Source organism: Phycodurus eques, chromosome 13 (genome assembly GCF_024500275.1).
Source record: "Phycodurus eques isolate BA_2022a chromosome 13, UOR_Pequ_1.1, whole genome shotgun sequence".
NCBI classification, from domain to species: domain Eukaryota; kingdom Metazoa; phylum Chordata; class Actinopteri; order Syngnathiformes; family Syngnathidae; genus Phycodurus; species Phycodurus eques.
The window spans coordinates 21,552,253-21,568,676 of NC_084537.1; the positions used below are offsets into that span (position 1 = coordinate 21,552,253).

Sequence of the window (16,424 nt, forward strand, 5' to 3'; positions counted from 1 at the left end):
CCATTTTTATTATTATCATTAACTATGATGGATAATTAAATTACTGATTATTTTAGATTATTTTATTATTCATAATATATCAATAAATAGGAAAATGCTCCATTGTTTTAGTTTTGTTGTTATAATTCTGCAAATTTGAAGATAATGAAAGTAGTACTGATTGTTAAATTATTATTATTATTATTAATCATTATTATTTTAATTATACGGTTTTAGATTTAGTTGATTTTATTTAGTTTTTGACATAAAAAAGCATAGTAAAATATCAACATGTACACTGGGAAAAAAACTACTTTTACTTTTATTTTTCATTTTGAATTATTTTGGATTTAGTTTTGCTTTATAAGGTTATAGCGCCACTGTAGTTTTGGAATTATATCCTTTTTAATCTAATGCATGTAATATGAAATCATTAAATTATCAGTAGTAGTGATATTTATTATTCATTGTTTTAGATTCAGTTAGTGTATTTTAGTTAGTTTTATTTGTACAGAAAAAAGCCTAATAAAATATCAATACAGAAGATGACTGTTTTCATATATTTTTATTATATTACTTTTCATGAAATGTTGTCAGTAATATTGATTTCTGAACTGTTAGTACCTGCACTCTCGCTCACAAACGAACACTAACGATGAATCTCGCGTTGTTTCTTGACGGAGCGAAATCTCGGACGTACGTACGCTTCTACTTCCTGTTTTGTTTAGCCTCTCATTCCCGTAACCGGTGGCTCGGTTCGGGTAGAAATGGAACAATTAGTCGGGCAGGCGGACAAATACGACCGGCCCGCGAGCAGAAGCGCTTTTCCCTCACATCGGTGGAGCTTCTAAGCCGAAAAGAAGTCGCTGACGCTCTCTCGCCGGGCTTCCCAAGCCCCTCACGTCCCCGCGGCGACATGGCACTCAGCTCGGGCGGCTGGGCTCCGCAGGTCTCGTTGCTCGCTTCTTCCCAGCCCGGAGCCTGCGACGCCGGGGCCGGATCGGCTCCCTCGTCGGCTTGCTGCAGCACCGTCTTAATGTCCGTCCGCGTGTCGGTGTCCCACTCCGGTATCCGCCCCTTGTGCCTGCCCGGAGCCGACAGCGAGGCTCTGCGCCTCCAGCTCAGCATGGACCCGAGCCGGGCCGGAGAGTTTCGACTGGCCCTGCGGGACACCAGCGGGAACCGCAACGTGGTGAGATTTCATATTGCTTCGTGTCAACTCAATTTCAACATTTATCTTTTATATATATATATATATATATATATAAACAGGCAATAGATCATTTATATCGCCACAAGGGAAATAATTCAACTGATAAAACTGATAAGGAAAATGCAATTAGCTAAAACGAAACATACACGGAGCTACTAGAAAGGCTGCCACTTGCTCTTTTTTTTGTTTTGGTGGTATGGCGATCAGGGTTATGACCAGTGTTGGGAAGATAACTTTGGAAATGTAGTTGGTTAAAATTACAAGTTACCCTGTTTCAAACGTAATAGTAGTAACGGTTTCAAATGGTTTCTCAAAGTCGTATAACTAATTACATTTGATGACGTTTTGATTACTTTTTAAAATGTTGAAATCAATACATCCACAGGACCCTTGGATGTTTCCTCTAAAAAAAAAAAGATGGACTAAAACCATAGATCATTATTTTGTAATTAACCACATATTTGTTCTTAACACAAATAAAAAAATAACAAAACATGATGAAATGTAAATATGTAATCAAAAATGTGCTTGTTGCATAGTTGAGTTATACATATGTATAAACACACACATGTGGAAAACATAATTCCATGTTGACCTAATGATCCAATTTAGACATATTGCTTCATATGACAAACCAAATTAGGGAGGGTTCCATAAAATAAGTTAAGAATTGTAAAGATGAAACTGTTCAAAAGTTTCACTATGGGTCTGCCTAGCCTTCTCAAAATCTCAGACAAACTAATAAATGACACCACAAAGTGGTGCTTTGAGGTCATATTTGGGAAAATGAGGCACCTTTGAGACTACGGCAGAACGGTACGTGACCAGAAGAGCATTTCATTGTTCTGCCTGTACATTCCTGGCATAGAGACACGCTGAACAAAGATGCATTGTTCCTCATATATTCTCAATTTGTGAATTCCCCCATTAGCAGATATTTACTATTACTTAGAGTAAATAAAAAATATATATACATTTCGGATCAATTAAGCGAAATTGGACAATGTGCACATCTGCCGAACTCATTTTACGGCACAGATGCTACTTGAAAAAATCCGGTATCACCGTGAATGTCGAAAAGCAAAGGGCCTCCTCACTACGAAACGCTGCTGTCCACAATTTGCGGAATGTGGACGCACCGTGAGTCGCTGTGCGGTTTTCCGTCCTCAGTTGGTGGAGTTCGACCTGCGCTCGGTGCACTACGAGGTGAAGTCGTCGCGCTGCCACGAGATGCGTCTGACGGCGCCGCCCCACGACTTCATCCGCTTCTCCTTCCGCTGCGACCGTGAGGCCGAGGAGTGGGCCACCGTGGTCACGTCGTCTCTGCGAGAGGCCCGGCGGGGTCGGTTCGCCGCCTTCCCGACATTGACGTACGTCGACGAGCACGCGTGACGCTTTTTATTTTCAATATCTCTTGACAGTTGCAAACATGGCCGTCTACGAAGGAAGCGGCAAGCAAACGCAGGCCGCCGAGGGCGCGACGGAAACGTCACTGCCGCTCGCCGGTGCGTGTCGCCAACATCCGGTAGCCTTAACACCCTGACAAATGTCCTCATTGTGCCGCCAGCTCTTTTTCTTTTCTTTTTACTGCTTCAGAGGAGCTTTGCCTGGAGCTCGTCAAGGCGGTGGAGGCAGGCGACGCCCAAGCCGCCGCCCAGCACGCGTCCGCTCTGGCCCGCCAGAAAGCGGCGCTGAGCATCCAGCCGGCCGAGAAGAACTACGCCACCGGGGAGATCAGGTACACGCATCCGACAGACGTGTGCGGATGAAATGCGACAAAAATGGATTTGTGGAGCAGTTAAAAGTCGATTAGAACGTGTATGCAGCGAATTGGAACACACAAATTCTGTTAATGCTCCACGTATTTTCCCCTTTGAGTTAGATTTAGACTACAGGAAGCCTCAAGCAAGGTAAGGTACTCAAAGTAAACATGAAAACTTTGCAATTTAGAATTTGATTAAAAGATAATCATTTTATTTTAGTTTTATTAAAAAAAAAAAAAAAGATTGAATGCCTAAAAATATAAAATTTTCTTTCTGTATTTAACACATACATAAGGCGCACCGCATTATTGGGCGCAGGCATAGTAAAACATACGGTAGCATGCATGCACGCTAAAACAATGTTTTTAAAAAGGCACCGGGAGCAAAACTGAGTTCGGTTGTACTTTATTGAAGTATTTAACAATGTACTCATTTTTTGATCAAGCACTTTATCTACATCATCACAGCGCCCAAAGCGCTAAACAAAGCCTCACATTCACACACACATTCATAAACCAATGGGCGACTGCTGCCATGCGACACTTCGACGTGCGGGCAGTCGTAGCAGGGATTCGAACCTGCTCTACCTACTGAGCCAAAGCCACCCCAACATAATCCCATTGGTATCGCAAGACAAGTCCAGATCTGTGTGACAGACCACCAAGGACTCCACTAAAAGAGGTTTGATGAAGATCTGATATTGTATTTCAGAAGAAAAGTCTCAGAAAGCTAATGAACTCCATTTTTTAATGCATCTGAAGATTCAAATTAACCTTGCTGGTTGCATTCCTTAACCGAAGAGCACTGACGTCTGTATTATTGAGAAACTTTTATTTATTTAGTTTTTGGAGAACATTTACGACTTTTAATTGCGCCTGATGGTCGTGAAAATACGGTACTTTTATTTTAAAATATGTATTGAATAGATTTTAAGAAATATTTCATTAAGATTTCCCCCGACCCAAAAAAAAATCAATAGCTATAATTTGTGCAAATAACAGGTTCCCTACGCAAATATGGAAAAGTGGGGAATTAATAAATAGTAAACTTCCAGGTCTTAAAAAGTATGGAAAATAGAAACTATTGTCTGGAAAATTAATATTCATGTTTCCAAGACACTTGCAACAGCTCAATTTTCTAAACCAGAAAATTACGATTAAATAAAAAAAAAATATAGAGATCAATCCGGGTTTTTTGAAACCCGAATCCCGCTTTGAAACCCTAACCCGGTTTTCAAACCCGACTTTAAAACCCTAGTTTGAAAGCCGAACTGCGTTTTGAAACCCGACTCTGAAACCCTAACCCCCTTTTGAAACCCTACTCTGAAACCCTAACCCCGTTTTGAAAACCTAACCCTGTTTTAATGCCCTACTTTGAAACCCTACTCTGAAATCCTAACCCTACTTCGAAACCATAACCCTGTCTTGAAACCCCATCCCATTGTAAAGCCCTATTTTGAAACCCGAACCCCGTTTGGAAACCCTACTTTGAAACGATAATCCCGTTTTGAAACCCTACTCTGAAATCCAAACCCCGTTTTGAAACCCTACTTTAAAACGCCTAACCCCGTCTTGAAACCCTAGTTTGACATCTAAACCCTGTCTTGAAACCCTACTTTGAAGTCTAAACCCCATTTTGAAACCTTAACCCGTTGCAAAGCCCTATTTTGAAACCCGAACCCCGTTTTAAAACCTACTTTGAAACCTTACTTCGAAACACTGAACCTGTTTTGAAACCCTACTCTGAAACCCTAATCCTGATTTGAAACCTTAATCCTGTTTTGAAACCTTACCCACTTTTACAAAACCGTACTCTGAAAGCCTAACCAAGTGTTGAAACCCTACTTTGAAACCTAAGCCCCGTCTTGAAACCCCAAAAACCCTACTTGTGTTCCACATTGGAGGTTCCGTTGTAGCTTAAAAAGTCATTGAGGGTTATTAATAATCAATAATTGTCCCCTAAACACGTCTTCCAGTCTGTCTGTGGTGGTGGAGGATGTCTCTTCTTCCTGTTGCTTCACCGTCAAAGTCTTCCCCTTCATGACGGTGGCTTCACTCAAACAACAGGTTCCCACTCAACACAACAAGAAAAAGAAAAAAACAAAACAAAAGAACATCACTGAGCGGCGCCGTTCCCTCCCCGCAGGTGTTTGTGGAGTACAGCTTCCACCCGCGCGTGCAGCGCTGGGTGATGGGTCAGTGTCTGTGCGCAGACACTCGCTCGCTGGCCTCCTACGGCGTGCAGCGCGACGGCGACACGGCGTACCTCTACCTAATCTCGGCGCGCCAGGCCCGCATCACCCGACAGCTGTTCCAGCAGGACCTGGAGGGCGCCGTGTCCGCCCCGCCTCTTCTGTCCGGCAACGGGCCCGCGTCGCATGACCGCCGGGGCTACAGCACACTGCCGCCGCGGTTACCCAACAGCAACCAGGGTGCGTCCGCACACGTTTGCGCCAGTTATAGGACAATGCTAAACATTTCAAAGTCTGGACCGGAGAGGCCTGATTAATAATACTTTATCAGCAACTGACCATGATGTTTCTATTCTGTGTGCATTTCATTGTTGCCTGTACCTTTATAACCGATGAAAAGATTTTCACTCAAACGATAAGTTGTCAAATGGGGTTATTTTACTACTCAGTATTTCTAAAGTAGTTTTATTTATTTTTTTATCACAGTTGGTGGCGATAAACCAGCTGACCTCCAGGTTGTGTTTGACATGGAGCACCTGCAGCTGAACAACAAAGCTGCTCGAACACAGGTAACCATCAGAACCACACACTTTCTGGACCACTCTTGAAATGAAAATGCGTATATTGTCACTGTCTGAATAAAAACATTTGTTATGGTGTATTCCATCGTTTTAATATTTTGTATGCATATATTTTAAAATGTTTTCGTTTTTTCTTAAAAGTCTTTGGAGATGTGTGCTTTTCTTTGGATAGATAATATGTATGTAATTGTAATACGTGCGTATATTTTTGTAGATTTCATTCTTATATAAGAAATGTACACAATTATATGCAGTACATGTGTAGATTTTTTTTCTTTTAAACTGGAGATGCATGCTTTTTTTCCTTGGAACTTGACAACAACACCCCTCCCAAATAATTAGTTTTCGTGTTCTAGGGATTTTACTTGCGACATCAAATTGTTAAGCGAGGGTAATGTAATGTAGGTTGTGGACCTAAAATGGGTCAATTTGTTTCTTTAGTTTGCTGCTTGTTTTTTGTTTGTTCAAGTACACAGGGCTCCGAGGGAGGAACTACATTGCAGAAAGACGATTGGGAAAGTCTTTGCTAACCCTAACATTTTATGATCCCCTGCTTCATGTAGACGGAGTGGGCGTGTCCCTCATGCACTTTCATCAACAAGCCTTCTCGTCCGGGCTGCGAGATCTGCGCTACGGCCAAACCCGACGCACAGGCCGACGCCCCGCAGCATGCAGCGCGCGGCGAGCCGGCCTCGACCAGCAGCTGACCGCCCGTCGCCGCCGTCTGCTCTCGCACTCTTCCCTCTGCCCCGCCCCCACGCGCTACGCCGGTGTTGCCATACATTGTCCACACACACACCACGATGATTGTCAAGTGCACTGAGAGTCCCGGCAGCCGATTGGCTGCTGGAGACATTTAAAGCACTGTAGCATGACGCCGGAGAAGAGAGTTCGGCCATTTTCCACAAGATGCTTTGAGTTTAGCCACACCTCTTACTTTTTATTTCATTTTTGAAAAAAAAAAAAAAAAAAAGAGGCCCTTATATTTATTGGAGGGGAGGTGGTGACGGAAGGTGTGGGGAACGTTAGATTTCCGTCAGGGCAAAACTGTGAAGTTGCAGATGAGAGGATGTTTACTCTTTACAAATCTATTTTAATGGGCGTGTTTTTTTTTAAAGGATTCATAATTGATGTACATTTTAGTAGCTGATTTGATTTTATTCGATTCCCTCAAGTTGTGACAGCGACGGAATGATGTTTTCAGTACATATTACTGTGTAAAAAGTCAAATGACATTAGCTGAATAAACAATGCATCATACCACCATGGCTGTCTTATTGAGAAAAATGAAAAAAATGAATTCATTAAGTCAACATCCTGTTTTAAAGCCACTAGCAAATTCATCATTTAAAAAGCAAAACAAAGTATCAAAACAAGAATATATACATTAAAAAAAACTCACCACCCTCCAATGTGCCATCTCTTAAATCCAAATAAAACAACATACATAAAGACATTCATCATTTTTTTTTGGTGCATAAATACACTGTTGGAGATCAGTAAGTTAAGGAATTGTTAATACAAATAAGGGTATTTAAATACATTTATCATATTGACTAAGGGGAAAATAAATGAGCAACAATCAATTATTTCCACATATCTTGGAAAGTTCTTCAAACGGCAAACTAGTAGGGACTGAATCTGGTTGAAGCTAAGTGGTGCACTCCATTATTGCCTCCATTACTTCAAGATTCAAGCAATCCATTGACACTGACACCCAGCCCTAACAGAAGTAACGTTTAAAAAAAAAAAAAAGTGTACAGTAATTCCTCCAGTGGATTAACTGTCAATACCTGGTGGGAGAAGAACCTGAGATCACCTTTGTTGAAGGCTTGTCCGTGGTCTATTTCCAGAAGAGAATGTTCCAGAAGAGCAGCCAGCAGGGATACACGAGCAGCGCCACCAGCGGGAAGACCAGCGAGCCGTACAGCTCGTGGTCCAGGATGCCCTGCGAGATGACCGACAGGAAGAGCAGCCAGCTGTCCTGGAAGCCCAGCGGCATCTCCTGCAGCTCGCGGAAGGCGAAGACGGAGAAGAGCAGCGTGCAGGCGGGGCTGAGGACCACCGTGAAAACGGCCACCGGGAACCTGAGGGACAGAGGAAGCCGTCAGTTCGAAGAAAAGACGGCCGAGGCGCGTTGCGGGCGTTTATACCGGGAAACGTGCGGCGTGACGACGGCGGCCACGGGCACGAGCGTGAGGGCGAGGATGAAGCCCAGCGAAAAGTTGACGAGGGCGGTGCAGCCCAGCAGCACGGCCAAGTACAACACGGCCACCAGCTTCAAAACTCTCCAGCCCTGCTCCGTGCCTTCGCCAGAAACAAGTCTGTCGAACACACAGCAAGTGAAAATGACGACTTGAGACATGTCAATGAAGTCGGAGACGAAATAGCCACATTGCAAAGTACGGTATACAGAGAATGCATCTTCACGGTTCGACATTCGCCTGCGAAAGCGGAGTAACACGACAGTAGTTATTTTTCCAACGATACGTGATCAATAATAGAGATATTGCAAAGAACTGTATTTTTTTTTTTTTTTACAATACAGTATCAATAAGAGATATTTTGTTTTTTCTAGTGATACAGTATCAACAAGTGATATGTCAAAGAAAGTAAAGAATAAAGAGTGGAGCCGAGTAAAGAATAGTATATTTTGCTAAACATAACCACAGAGTATCAATAACAGCGATTTTACAAATTATGGTGGATTTTTTTCCCTTTTTCCCCCCTCTAACGATACACTAACAATAATAGTGATATTAAAATGTTTACCTGTTATCGATACAGTATTGATAAGAGCAGTACTGCAACATTTGGTATACATTTGTTTTTCAAACAATGCAGGATCAATAATAGCAGTATCATAGTGTATGGTATATATTTCTTTCCAACTGTACAATATCGATAATGATATTGCAATATCATTATTTTTCTAGTTATACAGTATTGTGATACTGCAATGTGTGGCTTTCATTTGTTTCTTAACAATATAGTATTAATAACTGATATCACAAAGTGTGTTATTGTTTTTTATGCTTATGTTAGAAAAGAGAGAACATTTCTGATACAGTTGGACATTTTTATTATTGAAAAAGTATTGATAAAAGCAGTATCACAATGTATGTTATCATTTTTTAATGATATAGTAATGATAATAGTAACATCACAAGCTATGGTATATTTTTCTAACAATACTTTATATATTAATAAAATACTACATAAACTATGCACTTTTTTAAAAAAGGACACTGACATTACAATCATTATTTAAAAATGTGCCAGAATTTTTGTGGTCACGAATCGTGGTCTGATGTCACCTGTGCGTGTTGTGAGGCAGAGCCAACCCGGCCGTGTAAACTGCGATAGACGTCAGCACCACGGCCTCAGTCTCAGACACCGGGAAGTGCTCCACAGCCATCCCCTGGAAGCGGACGGGCAGCGCGTAGAGGGCCACCCCGGTCAGGTGGCTGATCACCAGAGGGGTCAGCACGGACAGCACGCCGGGACTGGACTGATCGGAGGAGAATAATGTACATTCACGTGGACGGAGAGTTTAAAAACTCGTCTTGCGTGTAGCCATGGTAACCTGGTCTGCATTGGCGACGCCGTCTTGTCTCACTGGAGGCGCCGAGAGTTGAACCCAAAGATCCAAAGCCTGTGTTTCAATCAAGGACTAAAACTGAACATGCGAGGAATCCCGCTGTTAGCTTTTTTTTAATTATTGTTTTACCCCACTGAAAGGAAGGATACGCGCAGCAGCAAGATGACGCAGATCAAGCCGAACGCTGGCATGTAGTAACTGATAGAAACAAAGTTGGAGAGCGAGGGCAGAAGGTAGAAGAAGTAGGACTGGTGCAGGCGCTCCAGGAGGTTATTCAGCTTGCGATACATTCCCTCCAAGAGCCTTGAAGCGACACACACACCCACACGGGCATAAACTGAATTTTGCAGTAGTTTCTCTTTTCCAGAGCTGTATATAACTAATCTTTTTATTTAGTGAATACAAAACACAAACACCATTTTAAAATGCATTCACTGCCATTGACGGCGATAGAAGTCAAATATCCATTGTAACTGGGAGGGCTGGCAGTGAATGAGTTTCAACGGCTTCACGTCTCCTGGCACCCGTGTGCATCTATTTCAGCTCAAAACCTACAAATATGATACATTTATCCTTCATGTGTCATTTTCGACAAGTGTAAGCATCAAGAGGTAAGAGACGGGAACGTAGCACAGACCTGCCGACGGTGGTCATGTCCGTCTTGTACTGGCGGAAGCTGTTGATGCCTTTGATGGTGACCGCCTCCACGTGGTAGCGCATGAAGAGCCCGTGGTCGCCCCACGGACGGCCGCTGGCCTGCTTGAGCACCATCAGCATCATCGTCTGTACGGCGTGGCTGTAGCCCAACGTGCTGTCCCAGTCGTTCCTCTGCAACTGTGACAAAACATTTCATGGATTAATTAAAATGCGGGCGTCCATGTTTATGTTCCCAGGGGCTATGGCACTGTTTTGTTATGCCCAGTCTGCTTCTTTTCTTGTCATTTGAACGCATTTCTCTTTATTTTGTTTGAAACTCCAATTTCACTTCACATAAATTTTAATTGTATGGTAACATTGTTTAATATTATTTCAAAAAGTACCTTGCCCTGGATGGTGCACAGGACACCAATCTTCTGACAGAAAGCGGAGAAGAGGTTGGTGAGGTCTAGGTTGGGCAGCTGCCCGTTGAGCCCCTCGAGCACAATGTCCAGGCTGGTCACCACGTCGCTGCTGAGCTCCAGAGAGAGCGCCGCCTGGATGGAACCGCCGCGGCCTTGGAGAGGCGACCAGTGCATGCCTGCACGGAGGAAGACGTGGATGAAGCCTGACAGTTGGACCGGCGGTGTGCACGAGGAGGAGAGGGACGCTCGGTCACCTGTGGTGTTGGTGTGGTGGTATCCCTCCAGCCAGGCCTGCATGCCGATCAGATCGTGTTCATTGACCAGGAAGATGATGTCCTTGGCCCAGTACACCTGATCTATTAAGAGGAAAGGTACCAAGGTTTTTGGTGTGAAAATCTGAAGTCAGCATTTCATTTGAATGACCATACAGAAAAACGTATTTCCGCCAAACTGTGAATGGCTCTTTTCATTTGTGTGCAAAACCAGCTAAAGGTACGACTTGATGAGTTTAGTTGCACTTTTTTTTTTTTTTTGTCGCAGTCCGCTAGCATTGCGGACAAGCTAGGCAGTGACCCACCGGGGAGGAAAAAGCGTGCGGTTGCTGGGCAGCGGCACTTCGTAATGCACGTTACCACCACAGAAAAGACGTTAGCCAGGTGCCATGAGTTTTTAGATGATTTTTGTTATTATGCTATGAACTGTTCCAGGGGGTAAAAAACTGAGGGGAAATTTTTTTTTTTCTCAAATTACAAATAATCTTTAAAAAAACATGAACCAAACAAACAAACAAATATATATAAAGGGGCTACTGATTTTTCAAATGTATATTTTGTTATGTTTAAAAGTTCTTTATTTGAATACAACCACAAAATAGAAATAATATTCTAAGAAACAAACTAAAGCTAATTTTGATTTCAAAAATGGTAAAAAAATTAAATAAAATAAAAATGGGCTAATGTTCTGCCTTTACAGGAACTTCTCCTCACCAATTTCTTTTAATTTGAATTGGACCAGCACATATATTTTGTAAAACAAAAATGTTTTAACAAATGTTTTTTTTTATAATCTAAGCAACATTCTAAAAAATGCAAAAAACATTTTTTATTTTATCTCTACCATGTAGCAGACTGTTCTGCCTTGTCAGAAGTCCTCCTTTTGATGTTTTCTTTAAAAAAAAATTAAATTCTGACAAATAAAATAAACAAAATACAAAACAAACTGCTACAAAAATTGCTTTGGCAGAGGTCTTCTGTTTACTGAGAAAACAATTCCATATGAGGAAACAAACACCAATATCCAAATAATAAAAATAAAATAAAATCCATATATAATAAATGATTTTCATTTTATTGTAACTAGTATACTGCAATTAAGAAATTATAAATATTTTGAAAGAGTTTTTTTTTTACCTAAATTGTGCACATAAATGACTGCTTTAAAAAAAGGGTCATTAAAAAAAAATCTGCGCTAGCAACTCAGGCTTACTTTTTGCACAATAGATGTTGACATTTTCATAGTTTTATGCGGAACTTACTTCTGAAGTACTGCGCCAAAACCAGCAGCAGCCCCACAGCCTGGTTGTTGGCGTTGCCTTGGCTACACGGTGCGGTCAGCACCAGGGCTTCGGTCCGCGGCGCTCGTGGAGACCGCAGGATGCCGTACACATTTGTACCTTTCACCAACTTGATGGGAAAAAGGCGGCAGAAAAGTTGAGTGGTGAGAGTTGAACTCAGAAGACGTGCGAGAAGAGCTGAATTACAAATCTCTCTCTGTTTTCATCCGGGAAGGGGAGCGTGCGGGAGAAGCGCTGCGTGAACACCTCCAGGCCTCGATCCTGCATGGTTTTCACCAGCCAGTTCACCGGCATCCCGCTGCAAAGCGCACACAAACAAATCATTTGCTTCCGACACAAGCGCGGGCCACCCATGATCCATCCCAACGCCGTTCGCCTTACCCTGCTTTCTTCTTTTGCGCCGCAAATTCCCTGGCCGTGACCAGCGCCCTCTCCCCGGCCGGGAAGTGTTCCTCCACCATGGTGGAGCCCATGGCGTTCTCGGACATGTACGTACGCATGGTGAACGGCTCGAAGGCCAAACCCATGAACCAGGCCACGCCCACCATGTAGCAGAGCACACTGGAGGAGGTGAACGAAGGGTGAGAGGAAGAAGAAGAACGATGTTATCGCCAGTTGTTGGTCTGGTTATTCTTGTGATAACGCTTCAAGCAGAGCTCTGTTTCGAACACGCAACTTCTACAGTATGCCACTTCAGCTTATTAAAAAAAAGCTTGTAGGTGACTTTCATGGAAGAAGGGCTGGCTTTTACAGTATGTGTGCATATTTAATTATCAACAAGGTAAAATTTATTTCTTAAACTCATCCATAACTAACTAATTATATAAAAATAAGATTTACCAATAAAAATGATGTCAATTGTAGTTTTTGGAATCCCGAGACAGTTATGCATGACATTAGAAATGACATCACTGCACCCCCTCTATTTTCTCACACAGAGATGTAGAGGTGAGGCCTTCTTTTGCAAAATAGAAATGTGCAATTGGCAGGGTTGGGCGTGAGTGACCGTGATTGCCTTCCATGTTTATTGCTTTACCGTAAAAGTGTGTGAGACTTTTTTCCTTTCATGTTGTCCATTTCTTAGCAGGAACTAAAGTCACTAATCACTTTTCGGAAAAGGCGAGAGGGGCCGGAAAGATTAGAATCACTGTCTGCTTTTTGTAAACTGGTGCATCTCTTTTCACAGCCAGTGCAAGCAGTGCATGGCAATGAGGATGAGTTTTGAACTAAATTTCTATAAATACCTATATATTGTGTACCTCTTAGTGTAGTTTATGTCTTTGTCATTTGGTAATGTAGGCCTTCTTTTTTTTTTTTTTTTTTTTTTTTTAAGGGAATGTAATTATTTTTTTCAATATATCTATCTAATATAATTGTATCCTCTAATTATAAATAGAGCTCCTCAAAAAGAGGAAGAAGAACATGAATAAATGCAACGGATATGAATGTAAGTGCAAAAGTGAGGAACTGGAGATCATAAACACACCAGATTGGAGCATTGAGGCGAGTGAGCAGGCTGATCAATGCCCTTCTTTGATTGGGATCAGATATGAGTCCCATTGTGGTGCTCTGGAATTAAATCTGCGACAAACATATTTTATTAGACCACATTTGAATTTACATATATAAACATGAAACAGACATATTAGGGCTAGCTCTGCCACTTCTGACAGCCCGCACCCGGCTAACTAGCTAGCTTCAGCACAGGGACGACACATTTAGTTTTTCAAGCGTGAACACGAAACTATTCGTGAATAACTCGCTTTAATGTTTTGTGATGTTTTAAGAGACTGAATTCAAAATATTTACCCTGTCCCAGTGTAAACGCCGGTCAGAGCCGCCGACGGAAGAAAGCTTATCGTTCGCTCATAGAAACCACAGTTGCTTGCATTCTCGTTGTTTCCACACGGAGCAATAGCATGGCGGACCAACATCCGGTAATCGTTAATGGACTTCTCGGCCGCTTTGGGGGACCTTTTCAAAAATTATATTTACCCTTGATGGCATATCTTGAGGGGCTATAATCCATTTCTCGAATTTCTGAGCCGTTTCTCTTCCTGCTGGAACCTATCGCAGGTATCTTCGGGCAGGAGGCGGGGTACACCCTGAACTGGTTGCCAGTCAATCGCAGGGCACACATAAACAAACAACCATTCGCACTCACATTCACACCTACGTGCAATTTATAGTCCTACCACAGAGTCCAACCTACCACGCATGTTTTTGGGATGTGGGAGGAAACCGGAGTGCCCGGAAAAACCCCACGCAGGTACGGGGAGAACATGCCAACTCCACACAGGCAGGGCCGGGATTTTAACCCTCGCCCCCCAATGCATGTGTTGTTGGTTTTTGGGCCATAACTGTAGAATCATGGAAAGCACACATTTATTGTTTTTCACATATACACAATAATGTACAATGGCATTTTGTGGAAAAGTAATGGTCATAAATGTCGAAAACTGTTTGATTCTCCACGTTTGAGTCCTGGAAAGTCAAAGATTGTTGTTCTAAAATAAGCAAGCAAGTGCAGGTGTCAGTCTCCAGTGGCCAGCGAGGCCTCTCGTAGGTGCTGACGCACCACCTGGTCCAGCACCTTGCTCACGCCTTTGCAAGCCGTCATGGCGGCGTCCATCATGGCCTCCAGGTGGTCCTGATGCAGCCTGGCGTCCATCTGCAGGAGCGCGATCTGCCCGCCGCGGGGCAGCAGCGCTAGCGCCAGGGAGCTCACGCCGCCGCTCTCCTCGGCGTAGCAAAGGTCGGCGAGCGGCGTCTCGTCCACGAAGCCCACGGTGGAGGCGCACACGTAGTCCAGCATGGGGATGCCGGCGTCGATCACGGCCAGTGTGGCGGAATTCACGCACACGCTGTAGTTGCCGCCGTCTGACTGGAGAATCTGTTGGTGGGGAAAAAAAACAACAACAATCATATTAACACTCACTTAAAGGGGACACATTGGGGCAAATTGAATTTTAAACTAAGACATGTGCCTTGACTTAACAAAGGTTGGGAAACGATGTAGTGTAAGAACTGCTGTCTCCATGAGTGAAAATTATTTTTATACACTTTCTGGCGAGATGAAGCCTCTGTTAGTCTCCATCCCCGGTTGTCACGCTAACGAAAGCTGCGCTCAAAATTATATAGAATAATAATAACATAAAGGATAGTATAGAAACAGGGTGTGTGATATATTTCCTTAACCGTGGCACAGAGCATGCAACTGAGACTCCTGGAATCTGTTCAAAAATGCATTCAAAGGAAAATACAAAAACAACATCTCACGGGAGTACATTTACCTTGACGTAAATGTCTATTTGAGAGCGCGGGTAGAGCTGCGTCATCACGGCGGCTTCGAACGTCTGCTTGAGGTGGAGGCTCATCTCCGTAGACTTGCGGTCGCCGTGCGGCCTCCTCTTCCTCTCCGACGTGCTGAACGTGGCCATGCTGTACTGGCAGTTGATGACGGCCCGGTCGTGAAGGGTCCGGCTGCGGGAACCTCGCATCTGAAGGGTGAAACGAGCTTCGACGTCAACCAATCAATCGGGGTTTTTTTTTTTAAGATAATGGAGAAATATTTGTAAAACAACTTCCAAAAGATGCTTTTAAATTGATTTGGAGCAAAGTTCATCTACTTGTGGATGTTTTAATTGATTTTCTCCTAGATTGTCATTGCTGATTTGTAGCACTTTTAACATGAATACATAAATATCTTTATGGTGTCTGGTTGTCCTCAACTGTGGTGCTGACTGCCTACCCAGATGTTTTAATAAATATTAAATTACAAATACTTATTTCATTATACTAGTTTTAATATGTAATTTGTGTGTAAATTATGTATTTTTATTTTCAATATTAATAACATAAGAATTATATACATATATAGTGACAAATACAATTTAGTATTAACATTATAAATATATAGATACAGTGAAAATATTCAATTAAAATACATATGACAACTATTTCCATTATACTGTACTGTAAATATTAATTTTATATACATTTCCACGGCAAATTACGACAATCTGCTATCGCTAGAATTATTTACCCAATATATGCGTTTCTTTGATGAATATTTTTAAATGAATCTTTTTTTCCCATTTCAAGACTATATGGTTGTCAAACGCCAACAGCTTTCTTTTCAAGTGTTTGCGCTCCTCGAGTACGTTGAAACTTTGGAGCAAAAGTTAGCACGGGGGCTAACTTCCGGTGCTACTTACTTCGTGTGGTCCGTACACAACCGCTAAGGCTTTGGTGTTTCCCTGCTCTAAATACGCCGAGCCATCGGCCTGGGCGAACACACCCATGCGGGCTTGAACCTTGCGAAGCTCGGTGGCTTTGCGTCCATCCAGACGGTAGCCTTGGTCGGACAGCAGCTCCAAACCCGCCATGTTTCCACTCCCAAGATCAGGCGGTGAAAGTGGAAGGGGACACGTGCCTGTCTACTGCAGAACTACATTACCCA

The 16,424-nt window shown here is 42.7% G+C and overlaps 3 protein-coding genes across 4 annotated transcripts; 1 reads left to right on the forward strand and 2 right to left on the reverse strand.

Moving 5' to 3' along the window:
- Positions 1-676: 676 nt before the first annotated feature.
- On the forward strand, positions 677-8,682 carry LOC133411729 (ranBP-type and C3HC4-type zinc finger-containing protein 1-like). Its single transcript, XM_061694391.1, has 8 exons — positions 677-1,171; positions 2,363-2,534; positions 2,614-2,697; positions 2,789-2,930; positions 4,931-5,021; positions 5,101-5,386; positions 5,633-5,715; positions 6,291-8,682. Exons 1-8 carry the CDS (start codon positions 896-898, stop codon positions 6,432-6,434), a joined length of 1,278 nt encoding a protein of 425 aa, XP_061550375.1. The 5' UTR covers positions 677-895; the 3' UTR covers positions 6,435-8,682.
- gpaa1 (glycosylphosphatidylinositol anchor attachment 1) lies at positions 6,865-13,863 on the reverse strand. Of its 2 annotated transcripts, XM_061694390.1 has the most exons (14): positions 13,772-13,863; positions 13,449-13,543; positions 12,344-12,523; positions 12,149-12,260; positions 11,924-12,071; positions 10,644-10,745; positions 10,369-10,565; positions 9,966-10,162; positions 9,478-9,631; positions 9,314-9,382; positions 9,045-9,238; positions 7,881-8,051; positions 7,547-7,814; positions 6,865-7,450 (listed from the first exon to the last, which is right to left on the reverse strand). In XM_061694390.1, the coding sequence occupies exons 2-13, from the start codon at positions 13,520-13,522 to the stop codon at positions 7,571-7,573; spliced, it is 1,842 nt and encodes a 613-aa protein (XP_061550374.1). In that variant the 5' UTR covers positions 13,523-13,543; positions 13,772-13,863; the 3' UTR covers positions 6,865-7,450; positions 7,547-7,570. The 2 variants fall into 2 exon arrangements, with proteins under 2 accessions (XP_061550374.1, XP_061550373.1); XM_061694389.1 differs by having other exon boundaries at positions 6,865-7,814.
- Positions 13,864-14,330: 467 nt separating this feature from the next.
- Positions 14,331-16,375, reverse strand: exosc4 (exosome component 4). The gene is made up of 3 exons (XM_061694529.1): positions 16,180-16,375; positions 15,256-15,462; positions 14,331-14,855 (listed from the first exon to the last, which is right to left on the reverse strand). The coding sequence occupies exons 1-3, from the start codon at positions 16,348-16,350 to the stop codon at positions 14,496-14,498; spliced, it is 738 nt and encodes a 245-aa protein (XP_061550513.1). The 5' UTR covers positions 16,351-16,375; the 3' UTR covers positions 14,331-14,495.
- Positions 16,376-16,424: the final 49 nt, after the last annotated feature.

Bases quoted from the DNA above. Each gene is read 5' to 3' on its own strand.
- LOC133411729 (XM_061694391.1), top strand. From the start codon at position 896: ATGGCACTCAGCTCGGGCGGCTGGGCTCCGCAGGTCTCGTTGCTCGCT. The intron at 2,931-4,930 runs GTACACGCATCC...CACGTCTTCCAG, and splicing joins TACGCCACCGGGGAGATCAG to TCTGTCTGTGGTGGTGGAGG. The intron at 5,387-5,632 runs GTGCGTCCGCAC...TTTTTATCACAG, and splicing joins GTTACCCAACAGCAACCAGG to TTGGTGGCGATAAACCAGCT.
- gpaa1 (XM_061694390.1), bottom strand. From the start codon at position 13,522: ATGGGACTCATATCTGATCCCAATCAAAGAAGGGCATTGATCAGCCTG. The intron at 12,261-12,343 runs GTAAGGCGAACG...TGCGCTTTGCAG, and splicing joins GCGCAAAAGAAGAAAGCAGG to CGGGATGCCGGTGAACTGGC. The intron at 10,746-11,923 runs GTAAGTTCCGCA...TCCTCTTAATAG, and splicing joins TTTGGCGCAGTACTTCAGAA to ATCAGGTGTACTGGGCCAAG.
- exosc4 (XM_061694529.1), bottom strand. From the start codon at position 16,350: ATGGCGGGTTTGGAGCTGCTGTCCGACCAAGGCTACCGTCTGGATGGA. The intron at 15,463-16,179 runs GTAAGTAGCACC...TTCACCCTTCAG, and splicing joins TTGTGTACGGACCACACGAA to ATGCGAGGTTCCCGCAGCCG. The intron at 14,856-15,255 runs GTAAATGTACTC...CCCCACCAACAG, and splicing joins AAATAGACATTTACGTCAAG to ATTCTCCAGTCAGACGGCGG.